The sequence below is a fragment of the Odontomachus brunneus genome, unplaced genomic scaffold (genome assembly GCF_010583005.1).
Source record: "Odontomachus brunneus isolate Ranch 3 - 2012 unplaced genomic scaffold, Obru_v1 Obru_scaffold_118, whole genome shotgun sequence".
Classification (NCBI taxonomy): Eukaryota; Metazoa; Arthropoda; class Insecta; order Hymenoptera; family Formicidae; genus Odontomachus; species Odontomachus brunneus.
Window position 1 is genome coordinate 849,227 of NW_022639568.1, and position 17,821 is coordinate 867,047.

Genomic DNA, 17,821 nt, shown 5'->3' on the forward strand with positions numbered 1-17,821 from the left:
TCTCTCTCTCTCTCTCTCTCTCTCTCTCTCTCTCTCTCTCTCTCTCTCTCTCTATTTCTTCTTTGTCAATCATTCTTGTACTCTCTAAATTTCTCTAAATGGAATCTCACTCAAAACAAGTGAAAAGCGACAATATTTTCACTGGAAATAATAGTGAAAATACTGCCACTCAAAATCGTAAAAGTAAATGTTAGCGATTCTCTAGCTTATTGATTCCGTCTCCACATGAGTGAATGTTTTAATCGATTAGAGTAAATATGTTCCTAACCATCAGATTCACTCTTCAATTTCGAGTGAAAATATTCACTCGGCGATTCAGAGTAGAGAATTCTTTCTGCAGGATGTTAGAAAAACGGGTTCAAGACTTAGTAGGTAGTATTCATTATACTGAATATTACTTTTTATAGGTTTTTACTAGCACTTTTATGCTAGTAATGTAAATTTAGTCTCGTCTCTCGAGAATGACTTCAGTATGGCAGATTAAGAATGCCTAAAACATGTATGCCACATAAAAGAAAGTGAGAGAGGGAGAGAGAGAGAGAGAGAGGGGAGTTAACCTACTTATTTTACGATAATTCACTTTAATTGCCTGTCTTTGACAGCGAGATATAATTAGTATTTCAGACTAGATTTTTACAGTTACAAATTATTTATATAGTTCTTCTGACTGAGAGATTTGATCTTCGATTAATTACAGATTCGTATTCATGAATTGTTTGGATCGATCCTGAGCAGCACAAAGTATTGGGTCAATGTTGAATCTATATAATGGCTATATTCCCTAACTCCCCCTCCCTCCTTCCCCTAATATTACTGCTAGTACTGATAGTATAGAAAAGTCGTTCCGTTATTAGTATGCGGTGCACTGAGACAGCATCCATCAATGACGTTATAAATGGATATTGCCACTACGACTATTACAGCTCATGAGATAAAGCAGTCGCAGTAAAAATATGGTGTCACACAATTTTATGAAGAAATTCAACTATTAGATGCCGAAAAACAAATAAAATGTATTACAATACACTACAATTGAGAGTTAACTGTTGTTAAAAGAAATAATATTTTTTTAAAAATTTTCATTTTTTCTCCAATATAGGTAAGGTAAAGAATATTTTGTTAGCGCGCACGCGTTCACATTATCGAAAATTCTAATTAAATTCTAAGTTTTGAATTCTAAATTCCACGTTAAAATATTTGTTTATAGTACTCAAATAATTTTTTATGGTCGAACTTAACAAAAATAAATTCTAATAGTTCATTTTCAGAAGTATCACCTGTACTTCCACATAACGCCTCAATGGTAGCCAAGAGCATACTAAAATCTTTGCTCTTTTATCCGCTTTTGCAATTGTCGTGCACTTCCGTTTCGTTTTACACACGGATCGTAGTTATAACGATCTCATCACTTTTGCAGTGTACTGCAATGCCGTTTCGAGATACGACGTCACAGCTTTGCTGGCAGTACTGAAGTGATATCGGAATGGCTGCGGCAGTGTACTACGATGACGTCATTTCGGTAGTACTGCCAGTAAAAACGGAATATAGCCAATGTAGAATCTACAGCGGCCAACCGTTGGCCAACTAACGCGCGCTGCTAAGGATATTATTCGCGCGAAGTAAGTGTAAATCGACGAGTAATCGTAGATTCATGAAGCAATGATTATTTATGGTGTATTGATGGGCCACGAATCGACCTTAGCCTTCCCGTAAGCGATTTCCGGAAGCGTGCTACATATACGCGGTTTCATCAGTGCTCTAACATACACATTTACTGGATCTAGAATTACTAGATATTTTGAATTAGCCGTGTTCCTTTCATTATATGCATTAATTACGATTATCATATATCTGAAAGAAATCGGGAATGATGTTCGAAAACAGTCGTAATTTGACAGTTTGAGGTTTAATATGTTGATGTTTTCTGCTCGCTCATGCGTTACGTGTAATTACGCAGTAGAGTAATACACTTGATCTTCTTTTTTAACGGTTTCTGGAAGATTTACTCATTGCTCATAGGTACATCGGAAAAAAAAGTTTGGTTGAATTCACCAAATCACCGAATATAAACGATCCAGAAATTCCGATTGAAATAACCCGAATTCTGTTTAAGTCAACCAAAAATCTTGTTAACTTAAACAGAACTCGGGTTACTTCAATCGGAATTTTTGTATCATTCATATTCGACCAGATATTTGGTTAATTCAACCAAATCTTTTTTTCCGTGTAACACACCCAGGCTTTTTTAAATATTGTATTTAAATATTTTATGAAATATTTTTTTAAAGAATTGTACGTTATATATAATATTTTTTATTAATTAAATATATTTAATTGAATACTTAACTAATCATATATAAATATCTGAAATATTATAATTTTTCCTGCTGATTACACTTATAGTATTTTTGAATTTTTTCATGTTAAATGACATGCAAGAGGGTTTTTAAACGCGCACCATTTACAGCGTATGCATATACTATGTACATTGCATGTACATATGCATGTACATTGCACTGTTTCTCTGTTCAGATTAATTGTTTGGAAAACGCCAAAGTCCTATGATTATTTAATTGATTAGTTAATTTATTGATGTTAGACAATTGCTAGGTAATGTATTACATATTATTTAATTATAATTATAATTCTTTAATTATAATTAAATAATATGTAATAGATTATTTAGAAAATCTGTGTTGCAAAAAAATTATTTTATGGTACTTATTTATCTTCATTTTGAAATTGTAGCTTAAGGTTCAAGCTTTCTTTTAAACTACTCGTCGAATTTCTAGGATGTCTTATACATATATATATATATATATATATATATATATTTTTTTTTTTTTTTTTTAAATAAATCCGACTTTCAATTTCAGATTCATGATCAACGGAAAAAAACTATTAAAATCACATTTTGCATGTCATTCAACAAAATTTTTGTTGGATAGTGCCCAGTAAACACAAAGTATAATCCATATTACAATGTCAGCTCAATTATATATTATATTATGTAACTGTTACTTTGTAATGTAACAAAGTAATATACCATATGTTGAGTTGACATTGTAACATCGATGATACTTTGTTTACTGGGTGTAATGCGCGCCAATATGTGAACGACGCGATCGACAAGAACGCACTCTATATGTATAAAGTATCCTTGTGTGTGTGTTCCTCTCTCTCCCTTACTAACAGGTTGATTCAACCGCGCAAAATTCGGCGTCACACACACATATATCACCGCGTCATATTATATTTCTCTTTTCTTCCGATTATTATCGCGTTTCTAATTCCCGTTTAAAAAGCTCGACAATCGCCCGATTCTATTGCTACTTGAGTGAGTCGATGTTATTAACAAATGCAAGAGACGTCGACTCGACACGTCCGTGTGGCGATAAGCATCGGCTATACGTTTCGAAAAACGAGATTACTCCGCAATAATGTACTTACGATACGTCCTGACGATCGCACATCGCTACTTTCGACATTCCCGACACTTATTTCCGCGCAAGACTCACTTTCAACAGATAAAAGACATGGAGCGATGTCGATCGATGTGTCCGTGACGGTTGCTTGACACAGAAAGATCGAGAATCTAGATGGCTATACGGTCGATAAAGCACGTCGATAATGCGCCTAATAAGTGAACGGTGCCGTAGCTGACAAAGATGCGCTTATAAGATACTTCTCTCTCCCACTCTCTCTCTCTCTCTCTCTCTCTCTCTCTCTCTCTCTCTCTCTCTCTCTCTCTCTCACTAACAAGCTGACGTATCGCACGAAATTCGGCGTCCATATATTACCCGCGTCATATTATCTTTTTCTTTCCTTCCAATTATCATCACGTTTTTAATTTCCATTCAATAAATTCAACGATTATTCGATCCAGTTACTACTTGAGTGAATCGATGTTATTAGCAAGTGTAAGGACCTTCGCACACAAATTGCCGTAACCGTAACTATTTCAATCGGTTGAAATCTAGTTATTTCTGCGTAACATAAAACTTGGTGTCACTTTTATAGTCTTTTGGAATACATAAATCTATAGCAATATTCTAATTGGTTCTTCAGCTTAAGTTTACATATTATGGTTAGAGTGTCATTACATAAAGCGCGGAAATGCGGAAGGCAAAATCTTACTAGATCCGTTACGCATTCCGCGTCTGCTTTGATTGCCTAATATTACATGAGGCATATTTTGAGCGGAAAAGCGGTATGGGGAATTATAAAATATTAATTTTTAACGATATTTATTAATTAAAATGCTTGTATTCAATAGATAAGCTGAAAAGATAAACATATTAGTAAAAATTGCAGTAAATGAAGTGAATACAATTTTAAAAATGAATACAGATGTTTATTTGTCACCAAACCGTTCCGCTTTTTCGCTCAAAATATGCCTCATGTAATATTAGGCAATCAAAACAGACGCAGAACGTGTAGCGGATCTAGTAAAATTTTATCTTCCGCATTTCCGCGTTTCCCTAATGGAATGGCTTCATGTAATGGCACCCTCACGGTTACGGCAATTTGTGTGTGAAGGCCCTAAGAGACTCGACACATCGCGACAAGTATTTATGTGCTGTATATGTAAAGAAGGGAGGAGATTACTCCGTAATAATGTACTTACGATATGTTCTACCTGCGCACCATAGAAGGAGGAGGGTGTATTAAGCGGCGGGGCGCCGTGCGTTCGAGATCTGCGTTCCAGAGATCTTCAGAGATCCAGAGAGAGAAAAATATCGAGAGCGCGGTTTTGCTAGGCCGGGACTCGAACCCGGGTCTTTCGCTTGCCGGACGACTGCTTTAAGGCTCCTGGCCTCTCGCATTGTTTATCTTTTTTAATGACGTTAGCAACCTTTGACTTTGAGAAACTGACAGCTGTACCATTTGGTACAGTAACATTGTTTCTCTCTGTAGTTGCCGTGCGCTCGGGATCGCGCCAGAGATGTCGCTTCCGAACGGCATCTCTGAGCGTTATCTGGGGAGAGGAGAGTGTCGTGAGCGTGGAGCGTCAGGTAGCTCAGTGGTTTAGAGCAGTCGCCCGGCAAGCGAAAAAAGACCCGGGTTCGAGTCCCGGCCTTAGCAGAACCTGCGCTCTCGATATTTTTCTCCCTCTGGAACGAAAAGATACACGCAGATCTCGAACGCATCGGTGTCCCGCCGCCACCTAGTATGCTCTCCTCCTTCTATGGTGGAGGAGCGAGAAAATGCATGCTAAAAATTCTTGCGAAATACATTGAAATAAAAATATATATCTATAAAGTATCATTTGCAATCAATTAAACAAATTTGTAAGATATTCTAACATCAATAATTTATTGTAAATTAATCTGAATAGAAATAGGTTAAGAAGATGAATTGTATGTCACGTTAATTTACGACAAATTATCAATTGTTAGAGCAAAAGGGGAATGCACGGAATATCTTACAAATTTGTTTATTCGATTGCAAGTGTTACTTTATGAATATATATTTTTATTTTAACGTATTTCGCAAGAATTTTTAACATGCATTTTCTCGCTTCTGACGTCATAAAAAAGAGATAGACAATACGGGGGGCTAGGAGCCTTAAACCACTGAACTACCTGACGCTCTACGTTTGTGACACTCCTCTCCCTAGATAACGCTCAGAGATGCCGTTCGGAAGCGACATCTCTGACGCGACCGCACGTCGTTGTTTTCGGCACTCTAATACTTATTTCCGCAGGAGATTCACAGGACACAAGCGAAAGACATATGGAATACGGAGCGTTGTGTCCATGGCAGTTACTCGGCATGAAAAGATCGCAGACGCGCGCGCTGTCAATCACATACACCAAAAGTTCATTAGCCCGCCGAAAGTGCCAAAAGTACATGAATGTGAACGCGGCAGTGATGCGAACGGGATTGCGCGTCTACAACGACGCGATCTCTATGGCGTACGCCTTAATCACTTGCTTGAGTTACTAACCACTCTAGACCAATCGCGTTCGTTTCGCACTAGGAGGTTGTTATCGTGGTTGTTCAATCTAGGCGTTGGCAATGAATCGCGCGAAATGCTCGATCTTTTCGCGCCAAGCAGCAGCCATGGGCACACATCGATCCACATCGTTTCGCGCTTCTCGCGTTTTTAACTCGTCGAAAATGAATCTCGCGCGTTAATAAGTCTCGGGAGTGTCGAGAATAGCGATGTGCGATCACCGAGGCGTATCGTGAAGACGTCGTTTGTAAGTAATTTTCTCGTTCCTCTTCGCGGTATATGTGGCCGATGCTTGTCGCGACGTGTCGTACCGACGTCCCTTACATTTTGCTAATAACATCGATTCGCTCAAGTAGCAATAGAATCAGGCGATCGTTGGATTTATTGAACGGCAATTAGAAATGCGATGAGAACCAGAGAGTAAAAGAGAGGTACGGGATATTCGGGTGGTTGCATCAGCTTGTTAGGAAAAGAGATACAGAGAGAGAAGTATGTCATAGAGCGCATTTTTTTCGGCCGCGGCGCCGTTTATATATTGGCGTATATTTTTAGCGCGATTCAACAATCGCGCGACCATCTTGATTCTCGATCTTTCTGCATAGAGTAACCGCCGTGGATACATCGCTCCGCATTTTACGCGTCTTTAACCCGTAGAAAATGAATCTCGCGCGAAAATAAGTGTCGGGAGTGTCGAGAATAGCGATGTGCGATCGTCGAGACGTATCGTAAGTACATTATTACAGAGAGTAATCTCCTCTCGGAGTGTATGAAGTTAGCACCCCACTTTTTGAAATTTATAATTTTGAAAGTTGTTCCAAATTGTTCTGACTTTGTACCACATTGTTCCAAAGTGATATTGCTTCATTCGAAACGGTTTTCGAATAAAACAAAAAAATGATTTTTTGAGCTGGCACCCCACTTTTCGAAAATCGAACATTCTGATATCGCAATAGATTGTTCTAGTTGTTCCAAACATTGTTCCAAAAGGACAAATCCGTAAGTTGAATTATAAGTCAAAAAAATGTTTTTGACCTGGCACCCCATTTTTTGAAAATAAAGCATTCCGATACCGATATAGATTGTTCTAGTTGTTCCAAACATTGTTCCAAAAGCACAAATCAATAAGTTTAATTATAAGCCCGAAAAATTAAAAAAAAGTTTTTTGACAGTCTATCGGACCAAGAGTAAACTTATACTATCTTTCTTGTTCCAACCGAGATCTTTTTGTTCTGAGTTGTTCTAGGCTTAAGAATTTTAGTTCTAGAGTATGAGACTCAAGATCATTCGTTCTTCGAAAATTCGTAAAAAAATCGATTTGACAGTACTCGACGTCAAGAGTAAACACATGTTTCCTTTCTTGTTCCAACCGAGATCTTTTTGTTCTGAGTTGTGCTAGGCTTAAGAATTATAGTTTTAATATAAAGCGAAATTGCTTCGTCGTTTAAGCCTAGTATAACTCAGAACAAAAAGATCTCAGTTGGAACAAGAAAGGAAGCATGTGTTTTCTCTTGATGTCGGGTGCTGTCAAATCGATTTTTTTTCGAATTTTCGGAGAACGGATGACGCTACGAGTCTCATACTCTAAAACTATAATTCTTAAGCCTAGCACAACTCAGAACAAAAAGATCTCGGTTGGAACAAGAAAGATAGTATAAGTTTACTCTTGGTCCGATAGATTTTTTGTCAAAAAACTTTTTTTAATTTTTCGAGCTTATAATTAAACTTATTGATTTGTGCTCTTGGAACAATGTTTGGAACAACTAGAACTATCTATATCAGTATCGGAATGCTTTATTTTCAAAAAATGGGGTGCCAGGACAAAAACATTTTTTTTGTTTTTTGGACTTATAATTCAACTTACGGATTTGGAACAATGTTTGGAACAACTAAAACAATCTATTGCGGTATCAGAATGTTCGATTTTCGAAAAGTGGGGTGCCAGCTCAAAAAATCATTTTTTTTGTTTTTTGGACTTATAATTCAACTTACGGATTTGGAACAATGTTTGGAACAACTAAAACAATCTATTGCGGTATCAGAATGTTCGATTTTCGAAAAGTGGGGTGCCAGCTCAAAAAATCATTTTTTTTGTTTTTTGGACTTATAATTCAACTTACGGATTTGGAACAATGTTTGGAACAACTAAAACAATCTATTGCGGTATCAGAATGTTCGATTTTCGAAAAGTGGGGTGCCAGCTCAAAAAATCATTTTTTTTGTTTTTTGGACTTATAATTCAACTTACGGATTTGGAACAATGTTTGGAACAACTAAAACAATCTATTGCGGTATCAGAATGTTCGATTTTCGAAAAGTGGGGTGCCAACTTCATACACTCCTCCTCTCGTTTCTCGAAATATATAGCCGGTGCTTGTCGCGACGAGTCTCTTACACTTGCTAATAATATTGACTCGCTCAAGTAACAGTAGCATCAGGCAGCTGTCGCATCTATTGAATGGGAATTAGAAACACGATGATAATCGGAGAGAAAGAGAAAGATAATATGACGCAGATGACATACGTGACGCCGAATTGCGCGCGATTGCGTCACCCTGTGTGCAAGAGAGATAGAGAAAGGGATATCTCATTTAGATAGAGTGCACTTACTCATAGATAGTACTCGAAAAATCCGGGATAAAGGGTGGAAAAACGAGACATCTGATCAGACGTTTTTCGTAGAAAAGGACACGGCTAGTTAAAAATATCTGATAATTCTATATTTAATAAATGTGTTCTGGGATTAATGAAGTCAATTAATGTATCTCGGGACGCCGTGCATTCTGACAGAAATTCAATCGTCACGGTGGACTGCCTCGCGGATTTAACGTTTCTCTCTTTTGCTCCTTTCCTTCTCTTTGACTGTCGATGTCGCGTGCAAATTACTGCTCAGCGTCCTTACGCAAATCGATCGATACCGGCGAGTATTGAATTTCGACGTGGTCCGTGGTTTGCGGATCACGTGTCCGGCGGCAATGATCAAAAGATCCATTAGGACAGCACGGTCAGCCTGATTATGATAGCGGACATCACGCTCGCTGCTTGATCGGCGCGGAAACCGCGAGGTAGACAATTTGCTTTGTGGCATACGAGAAACTCTTCGCAATTTCAGCGTGCGGCGCTCGCAATTATCACTTGCCGACTGGCCGGGAATTCGCGCTCGCGCTCTTAATGACGCAGTCGCGAAAGTCCATCGCGCTTTGTAAACTTTGGGACGACCGGCGAGATACTATCGCGGCATGCATCATTGTGGCGTTTCGACAACGGAAAATCCGCGAAATTTGTACAATAGGAAAACTGTGCAATTAGAGCAGAATCAAAATCACTTAAGATAATTTCAAAGTGATTTAAGGTAAATGTCCCAATAATTAAACTAATAAGAAAGCACGACCAGTTCTGCATTTTCATTAATAAGCAATTAGCAAAAAGCAATGAAAATTAACGTTTATATAGAACTTTGTCAATCTTGGTTTGATCGAGAAATAATAAGAAATAAAATAATAAATATCAATTATAATTTTAACGAGATGTGTCAGATAATGCCAGTTTTACGAGTAATTGAACTAAAAAATAAATCATGTCTTAATTACTGGTGTTCTAATTAGACAGATTTAGTAATTAAATAGTCATTAAATAATATTACAAATTTACATAAGAAAGTAATAAATTAAAAAAAATATTTTAGAAATATTAAATACAAATATATTTTTAAATGTTTCAATTATTGGGACAAAGTTCAATTGTTAGGACATTTAATAAAAGCCCTACTGATTTTTAATAAAAACTAAAGCTTTTGCAAACAATTGCAACGAAAGGAGAAGTGATTTTGATTCTGCCTTTTTTTCTTTCTTCGTCACCGTTGTATGATTATCAGTCGCGTCATTATCATGATGTTATCGGCTCTCGGAAATTGCGAATATTCATCGATTTAATTATTTAATTATATGATAATGTGTGGTTAATTATTGTCGAACTAATAATATCGAGCTAATATTAATCGTGTAATATTATCTTCTTGATATACTATTTTTACACTTTAACAAGTATCAACGATATATATAACTTTATTTTTCATCAAAAATGTGTGTGTTCAAAGTCCTACTTCTTTCTTTTTATAATTATTCCCTTATTTTCTTCCTTTTATTTTTTTCCTCTTTATTCTTATTTTTTTTATTTTTTCAAAAATTCACGCACACACACACACACGCATGCATATGCAAAAATCCACTCCTGAAAATTTTAAAACGTCATGGTATAACGTTCTTCCAGCATCAAATGATTCGCATATTCTGAATTTTCCTGAATTTTTTATTTTAAATTTTTATCGCGTGTCCTTTGAAAAAATTTACAGAGCGGGCGAAAGTGGTCGGCTCCCGCCATAAATAACGACCTTTTTTTCTGCTTGTCCGTCGCGTGCTTCATACATTTTTTCCGGGACTTCTGCATTTCAGACTTCGCACTTCCGTTTTTAATTTTTTATTATTTTTTTCCTACCTGCTGCTCAGTCGCATCTAGCTAAATGATTCCGGTATCTGAATTCTTCACGGTTTATGGGATGGTAATGCGAGCCTTGAGATTTTTTTTCTTTATCCTTATCTTCGCGGCAACGCCACGAGTATTAAATTTTAATTTAAATTTTTGTTGAATTTTAATCTGATATTTCTCGGTATCATATTTAATGTAATTTAACGCGGCTTGTGTGCGGATTGTTATCGCGTTACAAATTCTTCTCAGACAAGAGACGGACGTTAAAAACTTCCGCGTTAAACATTACGGAAATTCGCAATTTGATAAATTAACCGTTGGATATGGACGAGATTAATAAATTTAATAAATAGATAATATTTTTAAATATTTACTTCTTATTTATTTGACTCTATATAATAAATAATTCGTGTAAAAATAATTCTATAATAAATAATTCATGTAAAAAATATAAATAGTAAAAATTACAATTGTAATTGCAATTGTAATTGTGTAATATCTTGAGGAATACACAGAATTATGATTGAAATTACTATATATTTGTTTAAAAGTGACATACGTTTAATTTTTTACTGTAAATTAATATAACTACTTGAATGTAACAAAATGTAGAAAATAATAGAATATGCTTTGAATAAATTTGATGTTGTTAATTAATGATGTTGAGTTTATAAGATTTGAGGGATATATAAACTCATAAAATATGAGTTGATATATAAACTCATCAAAAACTTGAAACAAATACTCGAATGCAATATTTTTCTGTGTATTTTTATGTGTATCCCTGTGGATGTTTGCCACACAAGAATATGCGTGTACTCTAGTGGAAATTTTAAACCTAGTTTACCTACGAGCTAGCAAATTTGTGTTCATTTCTCCTAGTGGCTAAATAAATTGGCTGACAATTAAACAAACGAAATTACAGTGTTATGAGATGGAAACCCAGAAGTAGTTGTTAGCCAGTAATATAACGCTCCATTCTGCTTTCTTGAAATTTTTATGAAATTAACGCACCACCAATTTTGATTTGTTACGTAATTTTAAAATGCTAGTGGCGATATAACAGCTGGATTGTGTATTTTACACTGAGGGAAAAATTACTTTAAAATCAACAAATATTTCTTTGATGGGTGCCATTATCATATTTACTTAAATCTAAATTCTCTTAAATCAAATATTGTTTACCTGATTTAAGTAAATAATATTTGATTTGAATAAAGAAAATTTAGATTTAAATAAATATGTTAATGGCACCCATCAAAGAAATATTTGTTGATTTTAAGGTAATTTTTCCCTCAGTGTAGAATAGGCAAAGCACAATCTACTATATCATATTTTATATGCAATGGCTAGACAACGGCTAGACCACAAATCTAATTCTACACTTGAATGAATAATAAACCGGTAACGCGAATTAGTAACGAGCTAGAAAATTTAATGGAGCCTGTATGAGCCAGCTACTAGCCTTTTGATTCAAGCCGGCGGCGGGTTACATTTCTACTAGAGTAAATGAAGCCAAACGAAACAGTAATTGTTACAATCTTACACGACAGTGTATCCTGAGAGATGGATGACCGGCTCGAGTGGGTCAATCGTACGGTCGCGAGTTCTCGCGCGTTTCTAATTACCGAGCAGCCCTAAATTCGAGGGTTGCGCACACGACCTCGGCCAAATCCGGCATTGTGGCGACAGTGCTCGATGTCGTCGAGAGAACCGCCGTGTGCCATTCGCGCGCGGAATGGAAATTACCGTGATACTTGTATATACACGCGCGCGCGTATGTGTGTGTGTGTGTGTATATGCATACACGATGTGTATCCCCGGTTCGTTGAATGCGGCGAACGGTATACACTGCCTGTGTTTACGGTAGTTTCGCGCTACCGAATGCATCCCGGTGCGACGAGTGCAGAACGAGACAGCGAATAACTGAGGGTGAAAGAGACGCGTCGTCATTTCAATTCCACCTGCCGTGCAGAACGACGGAAGACGACGCGGGCTCGTGGAGTTTTATGCCGCGCGGATTTTATACTTTCGCGACGATTCATATTCGCGGGATTTGCGACGACGTGGCTGCGCGAGAGAGAGCAGAGCAGCACGATAACTTCCGGATATATAACGCGGACGCGCGCGTGTGTGCAAAAGTCGAATCCCGAATCACACTCCAGCGAGTTGGAAGCACGATGGCAAACGTAGATATTATCGTCTCTCTCTCTCTCTCTCTCTCTTCCCTCCCTCCCTCCCTCCCTCCCCCTCTCTCTTCCCTTCCCCCTCCTCTCTTTCTCTCTTTCTCTCGGTGCGATATTTAATATTCTTATAAATATAATGAGTTTAATTAGCATACGCGCTATTAATCTAAATGCTGGCACTCCTAAATCAAAATGTATTGTATGTTTGGTATTGTATATTTGGTTGGCTCAAGCTTCATTCGATTTAATATGTTTCAGTTAATATCAGTTACTGACAGTTAACTGATCTTTATTTACTACTAGTACTAGTAGTGTGATTTCATTGGGTTTATCAGCTGATTAAACTGCCAGAATCTTCTGACATTTGTGGCTAATATATATCCAATAAGTAATAATATACAGAATATTATCTTTCTCCCGTTCACATTAAGTATATAGCGTTATTCCTTGTAAAAATTGAAGTTAAAGAATACTGAGCGAAAATGTCGAGATGTCAGTAGTTTACAAAATACAAGAAATTGAAAAAATAAGATTTTTCGCAAACCATGCAGAACGACCAAGTGCACAGCAAATCTGTTTTCTTCGATTAATCTCAACCACATTTTATTTGAATAGATTTTTAATTTAGGAGTTAGCTATAAAGATATGTTATATTAAATGTTGAAAATTTACCATAAGTAAGAACTTGTTTTGACAAAATGGCTCAGGTTTTCTCTACTTAGTTTTCCTTAAAGAATAATGCTATGTACTTAGTGGACGGGAGATAGTAGGGGAAAGATAACACTTTGTATATCTTATTTCATTCATACTTATTGGTTGGTAGAATTCAATAAAAAAAAGTTCTTTTTTCATAGTAATTATTTCTTTATACAATTATGGTAAATATGAAATATTTTTTCTTTAGTGTAAACATGATAGTTTAAGAAATATTGGCTTAAATTTTAACTCGACATCTCCTTATTCTCACTAAGTTCGTCAAATGTTCAAAAACATCCGGTAATAAGCGATTAACTTCACTTATAGTTGTAACGAATGATTTAAATTTATTCACATAATTATAAACTACGATTTTATAATTCTACCTATATAATTCTACCGAAATGTATCATCTCAATGAGAATATTTATTTTCACTACGAGAGAAAAAAGTATCTGAGAAGATAGTAAATATTTACTTACAATAGGTATTAATAACATATTTATTTAAATCCCAAGATATCTCTCTGTTTAAATAAACAATTGTTTTATCAAAAGTAAGAGTTTTCTCTTAAAGTTTTAAGAAAATGTATATAGTCTTGTTCATAAGTATAAATATTTTATAATTTGGGAAATATTGCATGTCAGTATAAGTAACTATGTTATTAACATCCTCATTACGTGAATAAATTTTTACTATTATTTAGATACTTCTTTCTCTCTGTGTACTATAATATCTTTATTAGATATTGAGTATATATACATATAAAATTATTATCACTAACACAGTAAAATTTAATAAAAAAAAAAATTTTTTTATGATAATTTATAGTAATTATTTCTGTATGCGATTATGGTTGCAAATACTAAATATTTTTTCCTCAATGTAAACATGATAGCTTAAGAAATATTGGCCTAAATTTTAACTCGACACCTCATTATTCTCGCTGAGTTCGTCAAATGTTCAGAAACATCCCGTTTAATAAGTAATTAAATTCACTTACAGTTGTAATGAATGATTTAAATTTATTCACCTAGTTGTAAACTATGACTTTATACTTTGCGATTTTCATAATTGATTATAGACCCATATTTTTATTAATCATTACTCGATTGTTTGGGCCAATATTTCTTAATCAGAAACTCCCGAGCGACTGTCTAATTACTAAATAATAAATGATTTCACGCACCTGGAATTACATCTCTGTCCACTCTCTGGCATTCAGCGTCTTAGCTTCGCGATGCAGCTCCTTTCTCCCGGCTGCTGTCACTCCATGGCATTGACATTGACGCTGGCACTGACACTGACACTTGCACTGATACGGCTCGACGGGAGAAACGCGCGTCGATAAACACGATGCCGCGAGACGACAGCTTGATTAATTATATTAATCACCCGATAGGAATCATAATTAACGCACCGACACACGTGCTCCGCGACGCGGTATGCGTGCGGCTCGGCGGCTCGCGACGTAGTGACTCAGTCACGCACGACAGCACGCGGCGCGTGAGAGTACCAAAACAATGAGGCAAAAAAGAGCAACGTCACCACCAACCGTCGTCGGCGCCCATTGAGCGGCCGGTAGACCACAATGTTATCAAAACATTTCGGAGGTAACCAAACTAATGCTGCGATTCTAAGCAGAATCGTAAGTCTCGTAACTTGTTCTCGTAAAATTCGTCAGAACTCACGAGTAGATTTACAAGTCAATATCATATGTCGTACAATCACTTGTGAATATCGTAAATTACATGAAATCGTAGAAATTTTAAGACGAGTAATTGTACGACATATGATATTGCATAGAATTGTAAATCTACTCATAAGTTCTGACGAATTTTACGAGAGCAAGTTACGAGACTTACGATTTTGCTTAGAATTGCAAATTCTGCTTAGAATATTTCGGAGGTAATCAAACTAATGCGATTCTAAGCAGAATCGTAAGTCTCGTAACTTGTCCTCGTAAAATTCGTCAGAACTCATGAATATATTTACAAGTCAATATCATATGTCGTACAATCATTTGTGAATATCGTAAATTATATGGAATCGTAGATATTTACGAGTAATTGTACGACATATACGATATGATATTGCATAGACTTGTAAATCTACTCATAAGTTCTGACGAATTTTATGAGAATAAGTTACGAGACTTACGATTCTGTTTAGAATTGCAGTATTAGCTTCACGTGTCGCGCAATTTTTCACGTCTTACATTACTATTGCAATTCAAATAAAATCGTAAAACTCGTAACTTGTTCTCATAAAACTCATAAGAACTTATGTGAGTAGATTTGCAATTCTATGTGGACCGTATATCATATGATAACTCGTAAATATCTATGACTATTTTTTTGTAAGCTACAACTTTACGATTTTACGATTTATTCGTATATTTGCTTAGAATTGTAGCATACGTCACGAGACGGCGAGTGATATACTTAGCGCGTGTGTCAGTATGTTGTTTATTATTCACGTCAGGTAATTAAAATATTACGTGGCTTTTGAAATATTTTATTGGACTCTCGCGTTAACGCGCGTCGTGTTTTAACATACATTTCTCTGGTCGAATCGTCATGTCTGTACGAATGTTCAATGTGAATTGAAAAGGCCCAAACTACTTTTAATGAGACTTGTTTTCTATACACGAAAGCACCAGAGCTGGTTCTAATGCTCTACTTTTCCATTTTTGCCTCATAATGAGTACCAGATCGTAACTGAACTCCTCATACGTCATTTTTAAAACCTACAATAACGCCCCGAGCTCCGTTTTACCAACCCACTAGTAACACTTATATTCTTCAACATGACTTGAGTCATGTTCAATACTAATTTGCCAGGTACTAATGACAATATAAATACCACTTGTGAATATTTGGAGTGATGAAACAGCCGAAAGGCAAGATGTTGAATTGGGAAGACAGGACGGAGAAAACAAAGAATGTGCATTAAGAGAAAAAGTATCTAAAAAATTAAAAAAATATTTATTTAGTATAGGCACTAATAATATATTTATTTAATTCTAAATTTTTGTCCTCAAATCTAAGTTTATTAATATTTATTATTATAAATTTATTATATCATAAATTTTATATCATAAATTTATTATATCATAAATTTTATATCATAAATTTATTATATCATAAATTTTAGGTCTAAATTCTCTTTTGTTTAAATAGAATAGATAATAGATAATAAATAAATAATTACATGAAAAGTCGAGGTCTTAAGAAAATAAGTTTTCTCATTTAAAAAATACTTTATATTAGTATAAATAAAATGTTATTAGTACTCACTGAATAGATATTTTTTATTTCTTAGATATTTTTTTCTGTGTAGTCAACGATACATCGTGCATTTCCATATCTGAGTAGATATTTAATATTCGTGAAATTATTTGTTGTATAAGCGTAGCTTGCTTTTAACGGACATTTAATGAATTTATTGTCAAGTCGACCAATAGGGTCGACATTGTTATATCTCGAGACTCCCTATTGGCCCTTCGAGTTGAGCAGAATTTGTAAAGTTAATGTAGAATCAAAATTTTGCCTCGGGTGTATTATCGATATCGCCGGATTATGATTGAAACGAGGTCGACGTGTTTTTTGATCTTGTGTGTGAACTAATATTCCAAACATCAATCTTGACGCCGCGTTTTGTTGTTTTCCTAACGGTTGGTCGTCGTGTCGTCGCTGAACTTCCACGCTCGTCGACTCTGTTTCTCTGTTATTTGTTGTTTGTTGTTGAAAAAAACTCGAGTAGGACGGCGCGAGTTATACAGCGTCCCCGCAACTTTCCAACTGTTTGAATTGTGTGTCGTTCGTGTGTAGTTAATTAAGTTGAGCTTCTATCATTGGAACTGAAACGATTTCTGTGAAATCGCTTCACTCATGTATGTCATGTGTGTGCCTGTATCTCGCGCATATCTCTTTGTTCTTATCTGCACGATGTATTTGAGTATCAATTAATTATTAATCGAATGAATTTCACGCGATCACATGTTAAACTCTCGTTTGAAAAACAATAAAGTGCAGTCGCGGAACTCGCGACGCACCTCGGTTCGCGTGATACTCCTCATTATCTAATAATACAATCATTTTCTAATAGATCTAATAATTAATAATTATCACATAACAACGTATCGCAATATATTATGGTTGGTCTATTATATCTGAAATATCTCAGCGTGCTGCGCAAATTATTAATTAATTTAATTAGAGATATATATTTTGATATGTACAAATGTGGTTGATGTTGAATGAAGACTCGCACGGGCGATGCATATGTCGCGTGTGAAAGAGGGAGGCACATTTATGATAATAACAGATTACATCCGTGAAAGAACGCGTGTTCGGGCAGAGAAACACGGAGGAAACCCCGCGAATGCCCTAATAGGAAACCCGCGAGGTCTCGGTGAAAGAAAGAGAAATCGATGAAACGACAGCGGTGGTTGTCGTGCGCGCGAATCAAGAGGAGGTAGGAAGAAAAAGGGAGG

At 35.9% G+C, this 17,821-nt stretch overlaps 2 protein-coding genes across 6 annotated transcripts in view; one reads left to right on the plus strand and one right to left on the minus strand.

The window, feature by feature from the left end:
• Positions 1-14,835, minus strand: part of LOC116849570 — a 58,591-nt gene extending 43,756 nt beyond the window's left edge. The window contains exon 1 of one of the 2 annotated variants that reach the window (XM_032826853.1): positions 14,513-14,835. In XM_032826853.1, the coding sequence (XP_032682744.1) occupies positions 14,513-14,544 (32 nt within the window). In that variant the 5' untranslated portion in view covers positions 14,545-14,835. Of the gene's footprint in view, positions 1-3,450; positions 3,921-14,512 lie in introns of those variants that run through there. The other variant, XM_032826852.1, reaches the window with a different exon arrangement.
• LOC116849568 (octopamine receptor beta-1R-like) overlaps positions 1-17,821 on the plus strand; it is a 111,608-nt gene that overhangs the window by 35,724 nt on the left and 58,063 nt on the right. The gene's annotated exons all lie outside the window — the stretch shown is intronic.